The following is a 25,884-nucleotide window of genomic DNA, read 5'->3' as shown; positions in this document are numbered from 1 at the left end:
TCTGCGCATTTGCCCACAAGAGGGGCTCTCAGTCTATTGAAGCAAACAGTTTCTACTCCCTGTGTCACCTGTTTACGGGGCAGTTGTCATTGTTGAGAAGCAGAAGCAGCTGTGGCTGAGATCAAGGTGACTTTGCCAGGGCTGTAAGGGAAGCCCCTCCCGTGGAATCCCAAGTAGCCAAGCTGAGTGCCCAGTGCTCACTTGCCCCCTTCCCTGGCACTTCCTGGGCTCTCAAGATCATTATTGCCAGAGAAAAGGAAAAGCTACTTCATCAGTCTTTCTCTTGGTTCTAGCCAGAGGCCTCCTCAGCCCTGCAGGGCAAGGGGCTCCTAGGCTAGGCCAGTCTATCTTAGGATCAAACCTATGTCAAGATGCCATGATAGAGTTCTCAGATGGGCTGCCCTCCCCAAGGCCCCCTGGAGCTCTCATCCACTGGACAGGTGGAGCTTGTCTTGAAGGATGGCTGGTGCCCTGAACATTAGCATGGCAGTGTGCAGCCAGGGAGGACTAGAACCTGGTGGGCTTCAGGGTGAGAGGTCTGTGGGGGGCAATGCTCCCAGGGCCATATGAGAAGAGTTCCTGCAGATCCTTGCCAGTGTGGACCTTCTGAGACCTCAAAATGCCGTGCAGGAGGGCCAGAGACCTAGTGGGGGCTCATGCTCCTGTCCATCAAGCTGCCCAGCCCACCTCCCCTCACCTGAAGGTTTTCAGGTACTACCCCCAGCCCTGCAAAATGAGAAGGAGACACATAGTCTAAGAGGGGGCTCATATAAAAGCATGAAGCAAGCTATACTCGGCGTGTGGGAATGGGACTCTGGGGATTGGAGCCGGGAGACATGCGTCTCTTGTCTATTGATGGGCATCAGGTCAACCTGGGGAAGGCCTTACCTAGGGAAGAGAGACTTGGTTGCCAGCCCAGGCTCTTCATTAGCCAACTGCGTGACTTTGGGAGAAACGCTTTCGCTCTCTGAATCTCAGCTTTATAAACAGCCTTTGGGGAAGCTCCACCCAGCCCCAGCTGGGGAGGGGCAGACAGGGTCCCGGGCTGTGTGTGCAGCTGTGCCCAGCTGTGCCTAGCTGTGCCCAGACTGTGGACTGTGGGAAGAACCACCGACCTAGAGCCTGATAGGAGATCCTGTCCTGTCCTTGACGCATCGTGTGGCCTTAAGCCAGTCACTTCCCTGTTGTGATCCTCAACTTTCCCTTCAGGATACTCCGGAGGCTTGGCCAATGGTCCCCAAGACCCCTCCTTGTCTCTGATGTTGTAGAGATCTCCTCTCCCATCCCACTCCCTTTGGCCTTTGGGACCTGTCCTAGGAACTCTGAAATCACCCTCTCCCCGTGCCCATATGGACTCCTATTCCAGGTGGCAGGCAGTGGGCGGGTGGATGGGGTGCCCAAGCCCTGCAGGGGGCTCCGGCAGGAAGGAAGTGAAGGAGCCGCGGGAATGGAGAGGCTCTATCTCAAATGGGAGTACAGAAAGCCGGTGATCGATTCCGAACCCCAGAATGGCAGCTAGCTCTTCCCCCACAAGGCACCTCATTCTGCAATCAGAACTATCCCCACCCAGGCCCCAAGCAGGCTGGGCTAGAGAACATCAATTTAAGGAGATTGCCAGAGCCAAATCCAACTCTCCCAGAAGCCAGGCCCAGATCCAAAGTGTTCTGGGAGAAAAGCCCTAGAATGAGGAAGATGCTGGCCCTACCCCAGAGAGAACCAGCGAGAATTCCTAGTGTCTTCTGCTGCCGAGTCCACAGGCTTTGCCTCAGTTTCCCTAGTTGTCAGGTAGAGAAGCACCGCCTGACATACCACCCTTGGAAGGACTCAGGGGCTCTGGAGGACAGACACCCTTTTAAGCCAAGGTATCTGTGGTTCAGTTGACTACCAGCCCCCTCTGTTTGATGCTGCCGCTCCTTCTGGCTTCGCTCCCAGGTAGCAGCAGCAACCCCCGCAGGTGCTACAACTACAGGGTCAGGGTCCTCTGGAAGTATTCTAAAGTGCATCTGGCCACTGAACACTGGCAAAGGTCTCTGGGTCACCAGGGAAGAGACAGGAATGACCAAGAAACCAGAACAAAAGTAGGAACCAACCACTTCCACTTGCCATTCAGAAAGTTGAAACATTTCTTACTTTTCGTGTGTGCGCATAGGAGAAAAACGCAGAGATGGAGAACAGGTAGCAAAAGAGAAAAAGGCTGGGTGTGTCCGGACTAGTGGAGCCCCTCCACCAGGGGGTCCCCTTTGGCCCTGAGCTTCCGAAGATCCAGGTGCATGTAAATAAGATCCAGCAGGACTCAGGTGGGACCTGAACATCCTGACTCTTCCCCCCAGACACCCTCAACCTTGAAGGTGCACGAGGGCAGACTCAGAGCCACTGTCAACTATTTCTTTCCCCCGAGTCCAGAGCAGACAAAGGAAGCGTCTGTCTGGTCAGACGCAGCTCAGACACAGGCAGGCAGGATGGGTCACCCATCCATGGAAAAAATAGGCAGCACCCACAATATCAAAGGTTGTTGTCATCCCAGAAGTAATCAAGAGGCCCCCCCAAATGTGGGAGTGTTCAGACACCCGTCTTCAGGGTGCTTCCAAGGTGGATAGAGTCCTCCAGGATTCTGAGAGAAGGCAAAGAGGGAAAGAGATGAGGCATTCGTCTACATGAGCAGAACAGAAGGACCGTGTCCTTGCTGCGGGCCCGGCAATGGCAGTGGGATTCCCATGAGAGGAGCAGGAGGGGTCCCTGGCAGGATCCTGGCAAAGCCTCCACTTGCCCCGCTCTGGAGCCCTGAAAAAAGCCACACTTAAGGGATGTTCAGGGGAGATGATCTGTTTATTGTAGCCAATAGATCCAAGCAATACAACAAACTGCAAAGAAAACACAGCCTGCTCCCCAAAGCAGACACATCACAGCAGCTGGGTCACAGAGGACCATCAAAGTTGTTCTCCCCACCACCCCCTCCAACCACCCTGCAGCACAGAAAACCCAGAAAGTGCATAAGTAGCTGAGTTTTCTCCTCCAAGTGCACAAAAAGCAGTAAGAACATTCCATAATTTGCCTTTGGTGAATCAACTCAAAACACTGAGAAATGATGGTTTTTCCCTCAACACCCAGTGTAACTTTTGGAGTGGATGTAGTGAGATGTTTTATATTTGTATATATATCTATACCTATATATAGACTATGTACAAATGCATCAGCAAGCTTCAATAAAGGAAGACATTAGCACGAGGCACAGCAAGAGACACAGGCTGTCTATCCTTAAGATGAGTTGCAAGGAAAATTTCTTGATTCATCACTCATTCCACCTGCATCACGCCATTCCTATGGCCTGGGACTGTCTTTTGGGACCTGGCCAGTATTTTCCATCGTCCATCTGCTTTAACCTGACCTTGTAAATACCAGCCCAACTTCCCCAAGGGGACCTCCAGGGAGAAATATGGAATCAGTTGGCTTTTCCTTTTTATAGATTGGGAATAACTGTGATTAGTCCATCGCTAAGGGGCAGACAGCCATTTTCAAAGCCAGTTTCAAGGCACCTCAAGGCATTTCAGTCCTGAAAAATTGTACTCTGCTCTTATAAGCTCAATCGCATGGATTGGCCAGCCCATCTCCTTACAGTGGCCCTTAAATTAGGAGGAAGAGACAGACAGGGAGTTCTAAGACAACAGGAGAGGCAGGGGCTGTTGGGAAAACCAGCAGACTGGACCCAGGAGAGCGCAGTGATGGGAACATGCAGCCGCAAGTGGGACAAGTGGGACGTGAACCCACAGTGCATGGAGAGGAGAGGCTTGCTGGTATAAACTAGAAAGCAGGGTAGAGAAACGGCTGCTGTGGAAACATGTCACGGGTTTCCCACCTCTATGCACAGAAGCCCCATCTTGTTCCCAACCTCATGGCCCTGGGGGAGGCAGCTCTAGGAGACCTCCTCCCGAAGAGATTCAAAGAGGCTGCAGGAGAAAGTGCACAAGAGAGTGGGGCAGCTCGGGATGGGGGGGGGGCCCACCCTGGGCCAGGGCGTTGGAAGGAAGGAGCCCAGAAGTCTGGAGCTTCTTGATGGGGAGTTGGGATTTCTTAGAATAAACCTAGGGAATCGCGCAAAAAGTTCCCTAAATGTGAGGCGTGCCCTGCATCAGCACAGATCCTCACTCATCCTGGGAGAAGAGAATACTTGAGAGGTGGCTGCGAGGAGAAAAATCTGCGGGCTGCTTCTGCGTATCGCAACCGCCCTTGGTCTCAGCTGCCCATCGCTCCCCTCATGGCTGGTTGGCTCTCCAAGGATGGCTGTGTCCTCCTGCCCCAGGCATCCTGGTGGCTTAGCCCACCCCCATTGGCAGTGTGTTGATTGGCAGTTAGGTACTGAGCTGGACTCCCCCCACCCCGGAGCTGTCACCCAGGCTGTCCATCCCCCACTCTGTGCCCACTCTGCCTGGCCTGTCACCCTGTTCCCTGTTGAATCTCCCACCACCACCACCACTACCCGCCTTCTTGCCTTTCTTCCCTTCCCAGGGCCCAGATTTGGGACTGTCTTCCTTCTCCAACTCCAGCCCTGGAAGCAGTGGCTGCAGAGGTGGAATTAGATGCACCAAAAAAATTAATCTTGGTCCCCACAGTGCTGACCTGGCAGCTTCCAACTGTGTTATGGCTTTGTGTGCATCCCTGGCACCTGGCACAGTGCCTGGCACACAGGAGATGCTCAATAAATGGATGTCGAATTGAAGTGAATTAAACTGAACCTCATGGATGCTACTGTTCTCTCCCCAAACTGGCCATCTGATGGGCAGAGGCAGAGAATGGTCCCTGAGACTGTCCCTGAGACTGTCACAGTCCTGTCTCCACTCACTTTCCCCAGACCGGTTCCTGCCCAGGGCGCTGACTCCCAGAACCTGGGTGGGGTCTGAGCTCCTGGAAAGGCCAGGAAAGGGCTGAAGGTCAGTCAGTGTGGTGCAGGGGCAGGGCCTTGCCAGCAGCTCTGCCCTCCTGCTCCATCCCTCCATTCCCACTGGCCTGGGAGAGGAGCAGCCCTCCCTCCAGTCTCCTCCCCTCCCTATGGAGAGGAAAACTATGGCTCTGTTGATTCAAACTGGAGACTGAGGAGCCAGAGGAGGGGATGGCAGGACCCTTGGTCTCTGTCATTTTGAACCCGTTTCCCCATCTGTAGTGGGACTTGCCTGGTTGATCCCTGAGGATCTTCCAAGGTAGTGTTCACGTCAGCAGTTTCTCTCTGGTTCTCTCCCTCTCTTGAGGCTTAAATGATTCCCTCTTAATGTGAGTAAAATGGCAGTGAAAGTTGGCTCTCCATAAATGCTACCTTCCTCCCCATAGAGGGAGTCCCTGGGGCAGGGAGGGTATAACATGCCCATAGTGTCTCAGAAGCTCCAAGGCCCCACTCTCCCCTCGGGGTGCTCCTTTCCCAGTCTCTACCCAAAAGCCAACTAAAAGCCCTGCTGATGGTACCTGGGAAAGTTCAAACACAAAACACAAGGGCCCAGAGGAAAGCCCGGACTCCCCACACCCACTGCTCCGCATGGCTTCCACGCCTCCCCAGCCCCACACTCAGCTGACAGGGAGGTCACCAGGTTGGAGAAGCCAGTCTGCAACCAACTCCATGTTACAGTGGCACCCCCACCCCTTCAGATCTTAGCTGACTTTGAATTTTGTCTCCTGTTCTTTATGGCTATGGTGAAAAATGATAAAACCTCCCCACCGCCCAGCTTGGCAACTCTTCAGCACAATGCTCCCCCCTCCAAATCCCAAGAGATTAGCAGCCCACAGAAACCCCCCAAGGCTTCTGTGGTAGCAGCTACTGATGGAGAGGGGGTAAGAGCATGGGTCCCCAGGCTTAGGCTCCTCTCCACCTGCCCTCCGGCCCCAGCTTCCCTGCAATGTCCAGGAAACACAGTCGTCCCTCTGACACACCCGCCACCCAAGTTATAGGAACCCACCAGCACCCCCAGCCTGACAGGGCCTCCAGGCCTGGAGCGGCTCCGGGAGGCAGCGCAGGAGAGCCCCTCTGCCGCCAGCAGTTGCTCCCTGAGGCCCACCAGACCAGTGCACAGACAGGGCGGGCTGGGCTCCCAGTCTCTTCCTGGGACCCTCTCCCAGGCCTCCTGCCTCCACTCAGGGGCCGGCAGTCAGAGCCCACTTGTCCCTCCCCTGGGGGCCCACACATCCCACGCGCCATGGCAGGTTTCCCAAATGAAAGAGAGGTGGGTCACTCTTGGTGCAGGGTGGGGGACACGACGTGAGGGGTTCGGGAGGCCCCAGGTGGGCACTGGGACCCCGGTTCAGGAGAAGCACACCAAGAGAGGGCAGGCAGGGGCACAGTGTGCGGGGCGGAGGGTGGGAGGGCAACAGGACGCGAGGGGGGCTGCGGGGCCTGTTACTTGGGGCCGTCGTCCGTGTTTCCCTCTCCATCAGTCTTGCCCTCCTCGTCCGTCTTCAGGTCGTCGGCGCTCAGTTTCTGCTCTTTTTTCCTCCTCACACACTTTACTACCATCAGCACCAGGATGACCACCGCCAGGAAGCCGCCCACGGAGGCGCCCACGATCACGGCCACTGTGGAGTCCCGCTCAGGGGGCTCTGGAGAAGGAAAAGAAACAGACCCACTGAGGACGGGGCCCCGAAAAGGAGCCTCCCCCAACCACCCCCTCCCTGCATTGTGTGCCCCACCCCCATGGTCCTCACCGGATGCTCTTGGTGGAAAGGTCCTAACTGTACTATTCACTCACCGTGTGACCTTGGGTGATGACCTCTCTCTAGCAAGTGCCCAATGAATGAGAGCTGCTACTATGATTCTTTGAATCATGACCCTGACTGGGGTCATTATAAGGATAAAACCTCGTCTTAATCCTTAACTTAATCCTTACTTAATCCCTGGTAAATAGGGTGCCCAGCACACGCTGGAGATTCAGTTCTCTCCACCCCAGCCCTGCTCTACCCCAAGAGCACAGCCCCTCCCAAGGAGCCAGGGGGCTCCTCCTGCTGGAGGGTGGTGGGTGGGACAGGGGCTCCCAGGGCAGCAGGTTCCCCACCCTGCCCGCCCCGCCCGCCCCTCACCTTCCATGAGGACCTGCAGTTGGATCCTGCCATGGCCGCGGTGGCGGTCGGGCGGGTTCATGATGTAGCAGTTGTAGGTGCCCATATCTTCGAGCTGTACGTTTCTCAGCGTCACGGACACATCATACTTGCTGGGGTTCCCCGAGAACTCCACGCGGTCTCGGAACCGCTCCAGCTTCAGGTTGATGATCTTCATGCGGAACTGGAGGAACTGGGGATGGAAGCTGGCTGAGCAAGGAGCCACCGGGAGAGGGGGTGCCCTTCCCCACCCCACTGGAAGAAAGGCGGTTACCTCCAGGGCCCTACCCTCCCAGGGCCACCCAGGCGTGACAGTACACCTTCTACCAAAGTCCCCTGGAGCAGACTAGCCCACCAGGATCTCCAGGGTGCTGGTCGAGTGTGTGGGCAGGTGGTGAGAAATGGGGGCTTCATACCCAGGGGCTCCCACCCCCTCCCTCACCTCCACCTCCATCCCGGACTCACCATCTCCTCTGAGCAGTTACTACACTCCTGGTAAGTCCAGTTTAGGGAGAACTGTTTGTGGTTCACTGTGTAGCAGGAGTTGAAGGTACAGGGCAGACGGGCATTAGAGCCATTGAGGACGTTGAGGGTGGTAGGTACTGTGACCTCCATGCTCCGCCCTGGTGGCACTGTGGATAAAGCCACAAACTGGTGAGAATTCTGGTTGCGGGGAGGGGGGGGGGTGGCGATTAGGGAGGGGGGCAAGCCTTCTGCACCTGCTGCCAATGGGGCAGAGCTATGGCAGTGGATTGGGTCCCTTACGTCTGAAATTAGTCAGAGAGTGGAGTGCAGTGGGCAAAGCTCCTAAGGGGTACCTGATGTGGGCCTTGGGGTAGAGCAAGGTTGGGGTGGAGAGAACTGAATCGCCTACCAAGCCAGGGGCAGACAAATGGCCCCAAGACTTACCTAGGACCATGGTTGTGCAGCCGCTCCTCTGGCTGGCCTGCCCCAGCTTTACCACTGCCACCTGCTAACTGAGACCTCGGACTCTACTGTACTGGCCTCAGGTTCCCCTTCTTCCCCACCACTTCCAACCATCTCTGGTGATCCAAAGCTCCTCCAGCTAAAGCTGCAGTGTCTCCCATGTGGCAGAAAGCCTTCAGACAGATGGAGATTCAGAAGGCCTTGCTCTCTATACACCAAGACCAGAGTGAAGCAGCGTGCCCAGCCCAGCCCAGCCCCCTCATCTCCCCCCAGCTTCTAGCAAGTAGGAAAGAAGGCAGACGAGCAGTGGGAGGGAAGATGCGTCCCAGAATAAGCACAATTCCAAAGGACTGACGGATGGTTCTATGAGGACAGGAGTCCCTTCTGCAGATGTCAGGCCTGAAAGCACCACAGCAAGGAGCTGATCCAGGCTGAAGGGGTGGCAGGGTGGGAATGGCAGTTTTCTGTCAAATCCTGTAAGGAGCACCAGCCCTGGGCCAGAAGAGCTGGGTGCTGGGGCTGCCTGGCCCGCTCCGACATTCGAAGCAGAGCAAGGTCTAGGGTGAGGTAGGTGAGCCCAAGCCTTTCCAGTTGAAGCTGCAGTGATCGCCATGGGGCAGAAGGCCTTGAACACAGAGTCGAAGGGAGGACCCATCCTCAGTGTCAGGCAAATACCTCCTTAAACTGTACACCATAGGCACCTCACTGGCCTCACCCAAGTCCTGAACTTAACACTAAGATTTTCTGCCAAAATCATCAAAACATCATCCCAAATGGTTCATTTTCTTTACAGGGGATAAACAGTAATGGTCAGTATGAGCCATGCATTTGCTCATTTACCCCCTATTTATAAGCCGCTCCCTATGCCCCACGCACTTAGCCTAGGCCTTGGGGGTTATTGCTGTGAACAAGCGAGGCCCGAGTGGCCACAACACAAAGCTTGTGTTCTAGGGAAGGGAATTGACGTTAACAAGAAAAAAAATAATAATGTGACTTTACGTCGTGATGCATGGTGGCCATCGTTAAGAGGTGCTGTTTCCTGTTGGTAGTCAGGGAGGACTGCTCGGAGGGGCTGACAGGTAGGCAGCCCCTGGCAAAGTATGGGAGTGAGCCATTTAAAATTCTGAAGGAATCAAGTTCCAAGCAGCAGAATATTAAGAGCAAAGTCCCAGTGGCTGCAACAAGCTTTGTGTGTCTGAAGCACAAGGAGTGGTGATTCAAAGGGCAAGTGGTGAGACCGGAGGTCCCAGAGTTAGGCAGGGGCGAGGCCCTGGGGGCCTTGGGGGCTAGAACTGGCAGTTAGGATTTTCATCTCCGAGTGAGATAGGAAGCTAGCAGCGGACTCAGTGGGGTTGAGGAGGCAGGGAGTCCGAGAGCTGACTAGGAGGCTGTGGATGCAGGATTAGTGTAGACAAGGATATCCCATGAGATTCGGGTCCCATTCCAGCTCTGCCTTCAACCGGCTGGGAGAATGTGCACAAGCTCCTTCACCTTCCAAGCCTCAGTCCCCTGCTCTGTAAAACTTGGCTAATGACACCCACCTCCAGGGATTGCCATGACCATTTTAAAAAGATAAAATATGTAAAGCATGAAGCATGGTGGACAGTCGCAGCTCCTGTTACCCTATGTTCTCCTTAAGTTCTCTAAACAGGAAGGCCTTCTGGGACAGTCTCCTCCTGGCAGAGGGCAGCCCCTTGGAATCCTCCCAGCTCTGGCACAAGGCCCAGCCCCTCCCCCAAACCCCCGCAGTGACAGTCCAGCAGCATCCCCTACAGGGCTCTGGTTTCCCAAACAACTGTGTAGGGCACTGCTGATGGGTGCCAAGCCGGAAGGACGCAGCCTCACAGCAGCCTGCAAGTAGGACTGTCAATCTGCTCAGCCCGTCCCTCAGGATGAGTGGCCAGGGCTAGCGAACAGGACTTAAGGACAGGAGATGCTCCAAAATGCTGGCCCTAGAAGTCCCAGCAGAGCCTCAGGTGGAGGGATTAGGCATGCACACCCACCTGCAGGGCCCTGGGTTCGGGTTCGTGTGTGGGCTGAGTACTCACTAGGGGAGCATGAACTGGGGAGGCTGAGTGGGCCTGCCAAGAAGAACAAAGCCCAGTTCCCACAGCCCCGCTTTCATCACCATTATGAAAGCACCTAGCTCGGCGCCAGGCAAGGAGGAGGTGTGCAGCAAATGCCACTGCCGCCCCTGCTCTGCAGAGGCAGAGAATCTGTAGGGAAGGAACCCGGCAGGGCCTTGTCCTGAGTTCACCTCTTACCCGGGGAAGGCCCTGCTTCTCTAACCCCTTCTAAGCTCGAGCTCCGCGACCTTCCCAGGGCCCCCTACCAAAAGGGGTCTCCAAGTGACCCCAGAAAGCAGAGGCTTTGAATCGGGCTGACCTATCTGCAACCCCTTTCCCAGCCTGGCCCACACTGCTTAGGCTAGAACTTGAACCCCCAGGGCAGCCCCCTCCACTCTGAAGGAGCCAGCATCCTCCCGCGTGGAAGGGCAGAGCTATGGGGAGGTCCTTCCTGGCTGGCGGGGGAGGGAGAGCACAGGTGCAATGCAGAGTCCCTTTCCCGCAACCCTGCAGCATGGCCCTTGCTGGAGGCTCCAGAAGGAACCGTGCACCCTCTAGTGGTCAGAGAAGTCCAGCCAGTCCCAACTGCAGATCGGGGCGCAGGATCACCAGATCAGAGGCAGCCAGGCAGGGGCACCTCCAGAATTGTGAATCTAGACCCACCGGCTCACCAGCGAGGCAGGTGAGGCCCAAGGGAGACACACAGAGGACAGGGATGAGCCCAGGCCAGAGCCCAGGCCAGACCGTACTTCCTGGCTCCTACTCCAACGCTCCCACGTCAGCCTGAGTCCCCACCGGGGCTTTCGGTCTCTCACCAATCCAGGCCCCCATTAAAGAAACCACCATGCAGCAGGGTCAGAGCTGTGAGCAAAATCCCAATAAACTCTGCGGCTTCAGGAAAGTAGCCGAGTCTCTAGCAAGGGTCCCAGAAAGGACTTCACAATAACAACTAAGTGCTTGCTGTGTGCCAGAGGCTGTCTTACCCATTCCAAGAATATGACCTCATTTGATACTTACAACAGCCCTATTACCACCCCACTTTCCAGACAACGCAATTGGGCACAAAGAAGTTACACGAACAGCCCAAGGTCACAGCTAGTAAGTGAGAAAGCTTGATTTTAGCCCAGGCTGCTGGGCTCCAGACAGGGGTGAGGGGCTGAGACTGGGTGACATTCCAAGGCTTGCGAGGAACCGCCAGGCCTCCCACTGTCTCCATAGCAGAGCAGCTCCCAGCTCAGGGCAGGCTGGCCAGAGGGGAATGGTCCTGTTTAAAGGAACCTCCATACAAGGAAGCTCAGTCCTCCTGCTTGCCCCATTTGGGACCAGGTCGGTCTCCTGATTTCCAACTCATAGAAAGAAAATGAGAATTATTTAGGAGCACAGTGAGGATGTGGCTTCTGGTCTTAGTTCCAAGGCATCACTGGCACCCAGGCCCCCACTCTTTCTCTGGGGGCACATCTGGGCATCCCAGGCCCCATGTTATCCACTATTCTAACTGGCCCATCTTTCAGAGATCACAAAAATTTGCTCACTTCCGGTGAAGCACTACCTCCTGGAAGGTAAAAGTGAATTTTCTTCACTCCTCTTTCCAACCCTACAGCAACCGATGAGGTAGGTTTATTTTCTTCTTGTTTAAAAGAGAGAGTGTCAAAAAAAATAAAAATAAAAAATAAAAGAGAGAGCATCCAAGCAGAGAAATGGTCCCCCCAAGCTTCTGGACCACATTGTCTCCTGGAGCAGCCCCAGCATCCAGGGGAGTGTGACACCCAGACCTCGCCTACTGCTTTCGGACCCTCCCCCACACCAGGATGGAAGCCCAGTCTACCCCCACGCAGCATGTCCTCATCACCCTTCCACTGGCTCCCTGTTGCTTTCAGGTTCGAGTCCAGGCTCCTGGGCACGGCTTCCAACCCTCTGCCATCTGGGACCAATCTAGGTCCTGGCCTCCTCTCCTGCCAGCTCCCAACCCTCCATGCTTCCTCCACTCCAGCGATCCCCGACTTTTTACTTTTTCTGTTAATCCCACTTTCTTTCACACCGCCATGCCTCTGCACGCATGCTTGCTTCAAGTCGGGAAGCTCGTTCACCCTTCTCCACCTGGGGCCCTCTTACCTGTCCTGCGGTTCCCAGCTAACCAGGCATGCCCAAATGACAGCATCCCCAGCGCCTGGGCCCTCTCCCCAGCCCTGTTCTCGCTTCTATATGACCAGAAGGCAGAACGGCAATGTGGCCAAGCGGCCTGATCTTTGGCAAGATAGTGAACCTTCCGACCTCAGTTTCCTCATCTGTAAAATGGGGGATGATAATAGAACCTGACTTCTAGGGCGCTTGTGAAGATTACATGACTTGCTAATGTAGGAAGCTCACAGCAATGCCTGGTGCATAGTCAGCCCTTGACGGAGGCTAGCCGCTGTCATTGTCATCATCATTATGATTATCATTGTGGCAGCACCTATGATGCTGTGCTCTCATTATCTGTTCATGTGCCTGTGCCCCCCAGGAGGCTCTGGGGAGCTGATTTTTGCTCATCTTGGTATCTCTGGATCCAGAACAGTATGTGATGCGCAGATGGGCACTCAATAAATGTCTATAAAAGGAAGGAAAGGCCTTTTCCCTGCATGTCTGGATCCCTGCCCCCAGCAGCAGACATGTGCAGTGGGCTTCAGTGAGGACCAGACTCCACTTTCTAGGCTTCGTCTAACATAACCCACATTTGGATAACTAGATTGGTGCCCGCAGAGCCAGTGGTCTTAAGAAAAACTCTGGGAAGTCCAGGCATTTGGATTGCTTCTAGATAAAAACTAGTCTCACATGCTTTTGTTGTGTATAAGGCAGGTTGCCCAGCTGGTCCCCTTCCCCCTTTATCAGCTCTATGGTTATTCTCACAAACCCTGCCCCTAAGGCGGCCCCTCCTTCATAATTTGTCCCTCCATCTTGGGGACTGATACCACTACAACCACCAAAGTTCCATTGTGCCTCTGAGCCCTTAGCCTTGGAGTGCCAGGGCAAGCCTCATCATAGCATCGATCAAGCTCCCTGTTCCTGCATCCTCTACCACCCAGGTTTGCAGAGGCCCTAGCTTCTTCCCACCACTGCCTCACAACCCCCACTCCTTGGCCTCTTCACTCCAGACCCCATCCTCCCCCTAAGATACACCCTGGTCACGGTCATGGAGCCCCCTTCCCTCCTTCACTTAGATCAGGCTCTCACAAGACTGTCCCTCTCCCACAGAAAGCTCTCCCTAACTCCCAAAGGAGTCACCTGTCCTCTATCCCTGGCTCCTTACACACAGGTCATCCACCCAACTCCCCATCTTTTTGCCTGCACTTGAAATTCTTTGATCACTGTTGATATAGCAGTACCATTTCTTGAACATTGGGGGCAGTAGAGTCCAACAGGTAAGTACCGGAAGTCAGACAAATGAGTTCAAAACTCGGTTCACCTTAAACTAGTCATGTGACTTTAAGTCACTTAATTTAAATAAGTTAGTTACTTCATTTCTCTGTGCTTGTTTCCTCGTCCGTTACAGAAGGATATAGCAGTATCTATCTCATTCGATTACTGATTACCGTGAGGACTAAAATTCTACAGCATCTGAACGCATGACAAGCATTCACAAAGTTCAGCTCTTATTGAGCACCTGCTGTATGCCAGCTTCCCCCCCAAAAAACGCAGGCATTCTCCAGTTTACCCACAAAGGAACCAAATCTCAGAAGGGTCAAGTAACTTGCCTATGGTCATGGGGTAAATGGCAAAGATGGCTTTAAACCCAGAGCCGATTCCAAAGCTCACCCTCTTGATACTGCCCCGCACTGGCTTCTGTCACATTCCTGCTCTGTTGTTAACATGTCCAGTAACTCAGCAAAGCTAATGGGCCTTATGATGCTGCCAGGGGCTCTATGTTGTCTCTGTCTAGGACTCCTGCTTAATATCCAACACAGCACATCAGAGAAAGAGGAGACAGAGAGAGGAAGTGGGATTCCATGATGGGGAGTATCCCACTGACAGTCCTTGGACTTGACCAATGAGTACACCACTGATGAGTAAGTGTAGGAGCAAGAATGAAACTACCCATAAAGCAGGCTTGCAAATAACTCTCTAGCCCACCTACTCACCAGGAAGTCATGAGTGGTCAAATATGAAATTAACATGTGGATCACTTGACAAGGCAGTCAGCGAGGCTGGGCTGCTCTTAAAGGGCCACAGCTACACCCAGCCCGGAGTTCCCTTTTTTTTTTTTTTTTTCCTTTTTCTTTTTCTTTTTTTTTTCCTGGTCCCTTCACCTGACCGCTTCCTCCACTCCATCGGGCCCAAGTCAGAGGCCTCCATCAGCGCTTGCTTCAGCAAATCTCTTCCCAGTGCCAAGCTCATACCTCAAGCCTGCTTCCCACCTGCTCCCCAACACATTTCAAAAAAATCAATGGTATAGATTTCCAGGAAGCAAGACCCAGACTCAACTTCCCACTTCCCACTCCCCCAAACATTCTTTCTTCATATCCTGAATCCACCAGATCCCAAAGATCAAGGTCTGCAAGAGAAGCCCCTTAAGGGAGCAAGAAGACCCAGGACCCCATATTTGTAGCAGCTTAAAAAAAAAATCCACGAAGAGATTTTGCAGATTGACCTACCCTCTGCCCCCACCCCCACACAAGTCCATTTCAGGGAAATCCAAAGAAAAATCACCTCCCGTGATAACCCTCACCCCCCCCACACACACAGGCACACTCAGATCCCACGACCCAACATTTCCATGACCAAGTAGTCTCAGCGTTATGCAGTCCCCAGTAATGTCTTCCCCAGTCCCCGTTCATTAGCTCCCTTCCCAAGGACATGAAGGGAAGCTCAACCAATATCTTCTTTCCTGCCCCCGGCCCCCATCCTCTTCCAGCTGTGGCTACACCTCTGGACCATCAGGAGCATGCAGATGTGCAGTCTAACTTACCCAAAGAGAAAAAGAGACTGAGCCCCGTGAGACTGAAGGCAGGGCGAGGTAGCCAGGCATCTCTGTGCATTTTCAGGGACTGAGATGTTAGTCGGGTGGGATGGGGGAGAGGGTGATTTGAGGGGCCGAGGGCTACAAGGGAGGAATGGTTAGATGCTAAAAAAAAAAATGCACAGATGTACTTCAAAGACACATACAACATTAAGGAAGCTTTATTTCCATCTCTCTAATATGGCCGGCTTGTATGTTGCTGCTAAAAAGAGAGAGGGAGTGTGTAAGGGAGAGAGAAAAGGGGGGATGGAGTAAATTTTGTGGTTGGTGGATTTTGAAAAGCAGGTGGGAGGGCAGGAAAAAAGTCTTTTTGAAAAGAACAAAGTTCCCCAGCAATTCTCTCCCAATTAAACAAGAACTAAAGCAAATCCTGCCTCTCTTCTTCTTCTGCTTCTTCTTCTTCTTCTTCTTCTTCTTCTTCTTCTTCTTCTTCTTCTTCTTCTGTGCTGCTGCTGCTCTTAGATGATTGTTGGGATTTGAAAGTTGTAAAGGAGCTCATTCATTTCAAAACTGCTGTAAAGGGGGGGGGAACTATTTTGTCATTTAAAAACACCCAAAAAAGGAGATGCTTGTTTTGTGTTATTTGGAAAGGGTTCAGGGAAGTGAGTTAGGGAAACTTTCTGGAAGTAAAGACTTCCTCGTTTTTCTACCATTTCCACTGAAACCAGAACATGTCCAAGTAGACCAGTGTAAAAACACCTAAGAGATCTTGCAATTGAATGTAATAGGAACCTTTGGGGACTCCTGATACCCAATCAAATCAATAGTAAAAAGACATTTTTTGAGACAATTGGGAAAAAAATAAATGTGGGCTGAGTATTAAATTATATTAATGAATAATTCTTAATTTTGTTGAGTGTTATAAAAATATTGCGATTCTGTTCTTGAACGTCCTTATCTGTATTTTTTTATTTAATATCAATTTAGTTAACATATACCGTATTATTAGTTTCAGAGATAGAATTTAGTGATTCATCGGTCTTCTATAACACCCAGTGCTCATTACATCACGTGTCCTCCTTAATGCCCATCACCCGGTTACCCCGTCCCACCACCTGCCTCCCTTCCAGCGACCCTTAGGTTTGTTTCCCAGAGTCAAGAGTGTCTCATGGTTTATCTCCCTCTCTGATTTCATCTTATTTATTTTTCCTTCCCTCTCCCTATGTTCATCTATTTTGTTTCTTAAATGCACATATGGGTGAAATCATATGGTATTTGTCTTTCTCTAACTGACTTATTTCACTTAGCATAATACCCTCTAGTTCCATCCACGCTGTTATAAATAGCAAGATTTCATTCTCATGGCTAATATCCCATTGTATTCCATACCACATCTTTATCCATTCATCTGTCAATGGACATCTGGGCTCTTTCCATAGTTTGGCTAATCTTCTATAAACATTGGGGTGCATGTGCCCCTTCAAATCACTATGTTTGTATCCTTTGGATAAATAGCTAGTACTGCAATTGCTGGGTCTTAGGGTAGTTCTATTTTAAACTTTTTGAGGAACCCCCATACTGTCTTCCAAAGTAGCTGCACCAGTCTGCATTCCCACCAACAGTTCAAGAGGATTCCCTGTTCTCTGCATCCTTACTAACACCTGTTGTTTCCCGAGTTGTTAATTTTAGCCATTTTGACCAGTGTGAGATGGTATCTCATTTTGATTTGAACATCTTTATCTGTTATATACCCTGGAGGGTTTATAGGTAAGATGACAGGGTGAATTGAATTTGCTTTAAGATATTCCAGGAAAAAAATTAAAAAAAGAACTGGGGAAGGTAGGTGACACAAGCACAGATGTGACTGTTCAATGAAGTTGGTGGCAGGTGCAAAGGACTCATTATACAATTCTCTCCTGGGTTGTATATGCTTGAAAACTTTCCTTTTGAAAAAGGAAGAGAAATATAGGCAAATAGCACAAGTAGAAGGACTTGTGGTGGAGTAGCAAAGTGACCCTGGGCACAGAAGGTGGCCCCCACGCTTCTGGGGAGACATTGAAGTAGAACGCAGGTTCCTGTGCAACAATTCTTCACACTTGCAATGGGCTATTGAGGCACCAAAAAGGGAGCAATGAATATTTTTGAGCTATAACTCCACCTGCGATACCCCAACTGGACTGTCACCCTGGGATAGGCAATTTCTTATTATCTCTCTCTCTTTTTTTTAACTTGCAAATGGAGAAACTGAGGATAACCGAACTTACCCCAACCAAAATGACTTATGGTAGTCAAGGGCAGAGTCAGAGCAGTATTCAAACTGAGGTCTGTGTGAAACAAGGGGTACTTCTAAGTATTCCACATTACCTATCTCCCAGGGGAGGAGACCCCAGACCTTGCACCAGGATGTTTAGAGGCACGGGGAAGAGAAGACTGGAATGGACAAAGCAAGGAACCTTTGCATAGGATATAAAAAGGTGCTAAATTGCAGGGTGTAGAGGAACAGAACCGGGAGCCCAGTGCAGTCTGGATCAGAGCAAACACTCGAGAAACAGGTGATACATCACTGCACAAGAGCATGCCTGAATGAAGGAACCAAAGAATGAATGAATGAATGAATGAGTGAACGAGCGAATGAATGAATTTGATGAGGAAACAGGGGAACACAGACAGCATTGTGAAGGCAGGTTTTCCTAGCCACCAAGGCGGCCAAAGCTGTGCTAGGCTGGGAGGAGTGATGTGGGCCAGGTTTTGTGGCAGTTGCTGAAGGCAGAAGGGTGGGTGGAGAGGTGCCTGTCCCTGCCGGATCTTCAGCCTCTGTCACTTGACTAGCATCTGGCTGTGGTTGGTTCAGCAGGTTCCTCCAGCAGGCAGGTTCCTCCACCCGATGCACAGCCCACAGGAAGGGAGCAACGGAGCAAAGGCGTGGAGGGGGCAGCCTAGGGAAGGTGTCCTCCAGGGTGTCCACGGCCCATCTCCCTCCCCACTGCCCTCGGGCCGCAGTCCTCCTCCACCGCGCAGCGGCCAGGCTGCAGGTGTGCCCAGGGGAGAGGCTGGCACCAGCCCGGCCACAGCCCTGCCTGTCCGGGTCTGCGGCTCAGCCACCCATGCTGCCGCAGGCACATGTCAGCCAGAGAGTTTTGGTTTGACGTAGCCGGCCTCCTCCTTTTCCTTAATGCAGCTGAGGGTGACTCTGTGGGGCTCAGAGAAGCTGCTTCCTCAGCTCATTTGGTCTCACGCAGGGTCCAGAAACTTCTGGGGACATCTGAGATAAGAAATTCTTATCTGCTTCTCTGCTTCTATCCAAAGTTTGACTAAGAGAAACCAAGTGTCCCATTTATAACAGAATAGCCTTTGTGCAATTCTGTCCCCCAGGACTAAGGGTCAAAAGATCCGGGGGCGGGGGGGGGGGGGGGGGGGGGGGGGCGGTGAGGGGTGTTGAAGTGTGCTGGCAGGGTGAGGCAGGAGGAGGGCTACCCTAGAACCTCCCATGGCTCACTTGGACCTCCAAACGCCCACGTGCTTCAAAAGAGAAGCTTTCCCTAGGAGCCAGTAAAGCCGAGGAGGCTGAAATTCAGAAGTATTTTGCAGAATGAAGACACCAATATCAAAGATGAGCTATCTGGGGAGTAAAGCCCTATTTTTGGCATTTCTACCCGGTACCATTTACCACTGAATATTTTATGAGACAACATTCAATCACCTACCCTGCTGGGAGAAGCAGTGTTCTCAATAATCCAAAGGAAGGTCGTTTCCTTTTGCCTTTGGAATGCCCAATCCCAATTCTACAGAGAGTCTCCCTAGTCAATTTGCCTTAAAGCCTTGCTTCTCAAAGTGTGGTCCCTGGAGCAGCATCGGCAGCATCATGTGGGAGCTCCTTGGACACGCAGAGCCACAGGCCCCACCACGGACCCATGAAACCACAGCCTGCATTTTCAACAAGATCTCCAGGTGCTTCTTGAGCACATCCAAGTGTTGACTTCAACTGATAGTAAAAGGTTTGCATCCTGTGAGCAAAGGGTGATGAGTACCCAGGGCTGGGGGCTGGGGAGAAGGGATTGGTAAGCAGGAGCAAGTGTAGGATGAAAAGCTGGTCCCACGCTCTGCAGAGCACCAGCCACCCAATGAGGAATAACAAAGGCGTAGACTCATTTTACTCACCTCTCTTCTCTGCCCCATGCCCTTCTCCAGCCATTGCACACCGGGTGGTTCCCCTCATCCAGCACAGCGCTTCACAACTGGGTGTCCTTCCTTTGCAGTCTCTTAGTCTGGGAATGCCCTTCCTGTCTTGTCTGGTCAGCAGCCTCCTAGCCTTTCTTCAAAAAATCTGCCACCAACTCATCTACTCCTTGTCTCCTATGTACCTCTTCTTCCCGTGGGCCCGTGACACTGAGTACGTTCAACTCGTTTGTTGACCAACTCCCTCATTCAACAAACTCAAATATCTACTTAATATCCCCCATGTCCAGACACTGGGCTAGAAGCTAGAGACTCTGACATGAATGAGATACAGCTCACCCTCTGAGAGCTCGCGTTCTAGATAAGGAGACAAAGGTATAAATGACCCTTGACAAGGGTACAGAAACAAAGGTATACTGGGTATTGCTTGGGTGTCAGAAAGTATTGTCATATTTTGTTTAATATATATTATCTCCCCAACTAAACTATAGCTCTTGAAGGACAGGTGTTGGGTCTTATTCCAGATTTGAGCAGAGCTTCTCCTTGTCCCTGAGCACATGAGAATGAATGAATGCCTACTTTACATCTGGGGAAAGGGCAGAAACTCCATCAGCCTGAGTTTGTGCGGCCAACGTGTGGTAGAGCCCCAACTGGGAGACGGATCCAGCAGCTCCCTGTACATGCTGGCCTATGCCGCTTCTAGGAATCCCATTCAACAAGGGACTGACCCACATGGGGTCAGATGCTACAAAGCACACAGAAAAAGACCTAAAAATAGGATCTCTAAGAGCTTAAGATCTCTTGGAGAAAATAAAGCCCCATACCCATGAGACCATTAGAGAACATTAGGAGATAAAATCTGGTAAATGCAGAGACAGCTAGGAAGATGTGAGAAACAGTCCACCCAGGCAGGACTGAAGCAGGACTTTGAAAGAATGTTGATTTGGGCAGGAAAGAAGGGACAGAGAATTCCAGGCAGGGAAATACCAAGAACAAAGGCTCAGAAGCAAGAAAGACACAGGTATATGGAGCATAAGTTTCCATGAAAGAGAGAGAGTGAGAGAGAGAGAGAGAGAGAGAGAAATGGATGGGTAGACAACATAGCACTCAGTCTCAGAACATAGGATGTGGGGTCCATACAGATGCTTTGAAAGTTCTGGGACAGGCCACCCACTGTTGTTCTCATCAACCATAAAATAAGGTTTTAGCTTTCTGAGAAAACTCTGAGTTCCCTTATTTTTTTTCTAAAAAAGATGTTTTGAGAGCTGAGTTTTACAGAAGTGGTTATGGATTGCCTGATTTCCCTTGAGGAAGGCCAGACCACATTTGCAAACCAGCAGGCCTGGGCAGAGGTCAGTAGTCCTTAGGAACTTTGTTTTTTTCTTAATAAGGGGATAACTGGTCTGTGTTGAGGCAAAATTTGTAACCTAAGGTTCTCTGGCCCTGAGTAACTAAGCTAATTCAGTGGTAGCGTGACCCTTTCCAAACCACCTCCCCTCGCCCACACACACGTGCGCACAGTTAGTGATTCGTAAAATAAACTGCCAGTGTAGACATAGAAGCATACTAAGCAGCCAAAAGGAGACAAAGTGGGGTGGGAATCAGGGACAAAGAGTAAAGGGCTGGTGAAAGGCTGCAGCCTTTTCCAGGAGGCACATCTACAGGTCCCCACGGGACAGGCTGAAGTGTTTTCAATTCCAGTGCCAAGCTCCGAGGCTGCTAGCTTCTGCATTACTCATGGGTGACCCCACCCTCTCCACCCTTTCAAGGCCCAATTTCTGTTGCCAAAAGCCTGCATACTTCTGGAAACCTTTGAATATGGGAGCATCTGGTGCTCTAGGGACTTAAACTAGTGCAAATTCAAGCAGCAAAAGTGCTGGCAAAAGGACCTACCACAAGGAGCTCCAGCCTGCTGTCTCCAGCAGCTCTCCCAGCCCTAGGAGCCATGTAAAACCCTTCCGGAAGCTCAGCTTCCTAGCTCTCTCTTCCTTGGGGTGGGAAGAGGGATTTAGGTGTGTTGGGGTAAAGGGTTTCCTCCCCATAGAAATAAAAATTAATGAGAAATGGAGACTGAGTCCCCGGAAGACAAATCCAGTGGGGGAAGAACATATTGGAAGGGGCTGGAGGGCCTACACCAGGCACTGGCACCTAAGGGACCCCATGTAGCCCTCACAAAAAAAACCCTGTGAGTCTCCATTTTATATTTAGGGGCAGTAGTCTCAAAGAAGTGAAGTAAAGTTTGCAATATTGAAGAGAGAGCAAAAGGGAGAGCCAGGGTTTGAACCAGGTCTGTTTGAGCGTAAGGCACATCCCCTATGCCATATGTCTTCATACTCCTGGATTTAACAAACACCCCCTAGGAGAAGGGCATGACAAGCAAGCAGGTCTCATGGCCCCGCAGGGCTGTTGGGGTGTGAGGCAAAATTAGTATTTGACATCTGTGCATTTTCCGTCTCCACCTCGACTTGAGGCCTGTGTATAAAAGACAGGTTTGTGCGGAGGTAGGGTAGGGAGAGAGAAGTAGGCTTCTCTTCCTCCTCAGTTACAATTGCTCCACCCAGAATGGAAGCGACACTTGGAATGAATCAAGTTCAAATCTGGACTTACCCACCTCCGGAGGGGTGTGCCCACGCTGCCCCCCATCCAAGTGCCCTCTGCAGGAGCTTGTGGGTAACTGCACAGCCCACCCTCCAACACTTACCCCCATTCATTCTCCTTGACCCAGAACAGCAGAGTTAAAATCACCATCCATCCACCTAACTCGTATCCTCAAGGTCCTCATCCTCTGCAAATAATACTTGAGGAAGTAGAAAAAGACCCCCTAAGCCAGGAGAGAGTGTTAGAGCCCAGAAATGAAATCACTTCCTCTCCATGAATTTTTAGGATATGAAAGAGTCTTTCTCCCCGCTCTACTTATCATGGCAACATGTGTCACTTCTCTGGTATGTCTTGGACAGGATGCATGTATTGCAAATTATTGACATACTCTTTATTTAGAGCTAACAGGTGAGAAGGGAACATTTAATGACTCTTAGCCTTGGCTGACCAAGAACAATAAGAGACTACAGGACTCCAAGTAGACACTGAAGAACAGTTGGTAAAAGATATAAAAATGGATGTGTTATAAGAGGGTCCTGATGTTTGGAGAGTTAGGAGAATTCTTTTTTTTTTTTTTTTTTAAGATTTTATTTATTTATTCAGAGAGAGAGAGAGAGGCAGAGACACAGGCAGAGGGAGAAGCGGGCTCCACGCAGCAAGCCTGACATGGGACCTGATCCCGGGTCCCCAGGATCACACCCCAGGCCGCAGGCAGTGCCAAACCACTGTGCCACCAGGAATGCCCTAGTTAGGAGAATTCTTTAAAAATGTAGTTCCAGGGGCACTGGGGTGGCTCGGTCGGTTAAGCATCCGACTCTTGATTTTGGCTCAGCTCCTGATCTCAGGGTTGTAAGATTGAGCCCTGCATCAGGCTCTGAGAGGAGTCTGCTTGAGATTCTCTCTCTCCCTCTTCTGTCTGCCCCTCCTCCTCCCTCCAAAACAAAACAAAACAAAAATGTAGCTCCACTTGAGGTTGGATCAGAAACCCATGCCTTGAATGGCTAAGTGGGAAGGATGGGGTGCAGGGAATGAGGAAGGGCCTCAGTGGTTGAAGAGAGGAGGCCTGAGCAGAGCCCAGGCTAGAAATGGGAGCTCAGAACCAAAGGGTTTTTAAAACAAACCTCATTATATCTTACAGTGGTAACCAAAAAGTATAGGAACCTCACTTTTCAGACCAAGAGTTAAATCGGTGGCTGTCCACTTTGGCAACCCATGAGCAGCCATTATTGAAAAGGACAGCAACAGCCCAGCAAAGAGCCTCCAGCCATTCTTATAGCCAGCCAGGCTAACAAAGTGCTGGGTTAAATCCTCAAGCTGTATTCATACCCCACTCCAACCCACTCACCCCCACACTGTCCCAGGGCCAACACTGGTCTCCTGTGTGTTGAGCCAAGAATGACTCTCCTCCAATCACTTGTTTGAGGCATTCCTGACCATAAATTCCTTACCAAGTCTCCACTTGCCCCTCAGCCAGGGTACACAAACAAGATGATTTCCACAAGCCATGTTTATTTAGGGGTAATCTGCCAAAAGAATCATTTGGGTTGGTGTTTATTTCTGCAGTTCTTCCCAGGAACCCATCCACGAAGAACACCGTCGAAGCAGAGGATCTAATGGAATGCTTGAGGCCGCCATAGCAGCTCCGCCACGGTCCCCAGGGCCAGTGTCCCAGTCCAGAAGGACTGCATGCCAGGCTTCCCTCCATCGGGCCTGTTCCTCCCAAGCTGTCCTGTCTTTCTGCCAGGTTCTGAACCCTCCTTCTTCAGCCCTTTGACCAATGAGGCAAGAGAACAACACAGGAAGCAAGGAGTCCCAGAATGACCAGCATAGTAACTCAGGACACACAGAGGAGAGAGCCGCTGCCACTGCTAAAGACAAAAGGAACTCTCCCTTCTTCTCAAAAGTCTTGCTCTGGTTTTAGAATTCCCCCAGCTGACTTTTTTCAAGTGGATTATTTGGTGCTGATTTCACAGAAGGCCAAACTGGGTGCTGCAGGGGTGGGGGGGGAGAAACAAAGCACATGCATAAGTATTTCGATCATAATAGTTACCATTTATTGAGCTCTTTCCATCTATCTGGCCCAATTCTGAATTTCACTAGCACTAATGAGTTAGAGCCTCCACCTGGGAGGTGGGTACTATTATTCCCATTTTAAGGATGAGGAAACTGAGTGTCATAGAGGCTAAGTTACCTGCCCAGGGCCATCTAGCTTCTAAGTCACAGAGCCAAGATTTGGGCCCGGTCTGCCCAACTTCAAAGCTTGTGGTGTTAACCATTGTGCTGTCCAGCCTTAGAAAGGGGACACAGTGTGGTGCCCCATTCATTGAAGTAAATGTAATCAATTCAACAACAACAATAACAAAAAAACAAAGATCTGTTATCTCTACTCTCTAATTAAGTAACGCCTCTACACCTGAGGTCTCAAACAGGTGGCCTGCAGGCCAGAATTCACCCTGAGGCTTCCTGAATTTGGCACACAGTCTTTAAAATAACTTGACCAGTTTCCACAGGTCTCCAAGTTTTGCGGCTTTGGCCTCTCATCATACTTGCTTTACTGGATCTGTTTCAAAAGGACAGAAGTGCTGTTTCCCATAGCGTTTCAATCCAAGAACCTCTGCCGATCATGGGGAGGATAGACCTCCCAGGTTTTCTGCAAACAGCGTCACCCAGGTGGTGCCACACTCAGCAGTAGCCACCGTTAGCTGTCATCAGCAGGTCTCTAAGAGGCCAAACAAGGCCTGGCAGTGCCCGAAGCATCACATGGCAATAACGGGAGAGGGACGGAGGGGGAAATATGACTGCACACAACTTCAGAGTGGAGCTACTGTTTGATTTGCTGGAACCCGGCCAGGTCCCTGATCTCACACTTCCTTGGCAGGATCTTTCTCTGCGGCAATCATCTGGGAATCATGTGTCCTCAGTGCTGGTGTGATGGGAACAAACAGAAGCCACCATCCCCCAAAAAGAGGAGGTCAGCCTTCCCAAGCCCAGAGGAACACTGCTGCCTTCATGGCCTGGGTGCCTATAATTAGCCTACAAATAGTATCGTGCCCACTGCCAGCTCACTCCTTCTGTCTTTACTCCTACTCACTACACGCCAGGTGCCTCTTGTAGGTGTTGTGCCTCCCTGAGGAGTGGAGGAAAGAGAAAAAAGGAATCCGACTCCATATTATTATATGGAATGCAGCATGCAGACTTCCTGGCAATCAGATTATGTCAAAACATCATAAGCCACAGAATTTTAAAATGTTAGAATTGGAAAGGGTTCTTGAATAGGATGGAAAATTGCGACACAACGTTTGTCCAAGGACCTAAGGTACCCTACTAGGTTGTGCTTAACCTCGAATGAGCCATTTTATTTATCCTTGATAAAAGTGCTCTTTTCACCCCCCAAATCGATCATCTTTAGCCCTAATGACCTTTAATACTGGAGACCAGGTATGAAGGCAAGTTTGGTATTACTCTGCTATCCAGCAGAGCATCAGCTTCTCAGACTTCCCTATGACTTAGAAAAATCTCTGCCCTCAGCAGTCACCTCCCCAGGTGACCTAGCTACGCCCACCATGCATGGGCTTGCCACATCCTTGCCAGCTCCTTGTCCACCCTCCAGACACCTGGCTCGGCTGGGCCCAGAAGCACTCTCACCATGGTCATGTAGGTGGCCTCTGCTTTTCCATTTGATTCTTCGTCCTCAATCAGCATCCGTGTGGCTACTGAAGAATAAACGTGTTTCTAGAGGGACAGGAGTGGTGGGAACATTAACCAAAGATCAGCAAATGTTAGATGCCAGGGGAAAAAACCATCTACTACTATTCACAGGGCATCAACACCAAAAGGTAATTGAGAGTTAGAAAATTATCGTGGATAATGATAATTTAGTTCCCAGTCTTCCTGGCAATTAAGAGAGTTGGCTCGTCAGCAAAGATTACTCTCTTGAGAACCAAATTCTTTGCTTCAAAAGACAAAGCTCCTTGTTTGGACAGGCACTTAGGCAGCAGCAGGGAATTCTTACCTTGCCGGATTATTTGTACTCCGTGCTTATTTCCTTCTGACTGGAGCCATGGCAGGATGGCATTGATTGGCCACTAACTGTGGTCATCTCTGAGAGGGTTT

At 51.2% G+C, this 25,884-nt stretch overlaps 2 protein-coding genes across 3 annotated transcripts in view; both read right to left on the bottom strand.

The window, feature by feature from the left end:
* Positions 1-2,807: 2,807 nt before the first annotated feature.
* On the bottom strand, positions 2,808-15,310 carry SCN2B (sodium voltage-gated channel beta subunit 2). The gene is made up of 4 exons (XM_025999139.2): positions 15,007-15,310; positions 7,537-7,703; positions 7,054-7,264; positions 2,808-6,576 (listed from the first exon to the last, which is right to left on the bottom strand). The coding sequence occupies exons 1-4, from the start codon at positions 15,206-15,208 to the stop codon at positions 6,377-6,379; spliced, it is 780 nt and encodes a 259-aa protein (XP_025854924.2). The 5' UTR covers positions 15,209-15,310; the 3' UTR covers positions 2,808-6,376.
* A 7,950-nt stretch (positions 15,311-23,260) lies between these two features.
* The window catches only part of JAML (junction adhesion molecule like), a 29,747-nt gene continuing 27,123 nt past the window's right edge, over positions 23,261-25,884 (bottom strand). For both annotated transcript variants that reach the window (XM_072729665.1, XM_072729666.1), the window contains 2 exons: positions 25,417-25,503; positions 23,261-23,760 (listed from right to left, as the gene is read on the bottom strand). In XM_072729665.1, the coding sequence (XP_072585766.1) occupies positions 23,689-23,760; positions 25,417-25,503 (159 nt within the window). In that variant the 3' untranslated portion in view covers positions 23,261-23,688. The remainder of the gene's footprint in view (positions 23,761-25,416; positions 25,504-25,884) is intronic.

This window comes from Vulpes vulpes, chromosome 12 (assembly GCF_048418805.1).
Source record: "Vulpes vulpes isolate BD-2025 chromosome 12, VulVul3, whole genome shotgun sequence".
In the NCBI taxonomy this organism is placed as follows: Eukaryota; Metazoa; Chordata; class Mammalia; order Carnivora; family Canidae; genus Vulpes; species Vulpes vulpes.
This window is presented reverse-complemented; position numbering and strand designations above follow the sequence as displayed.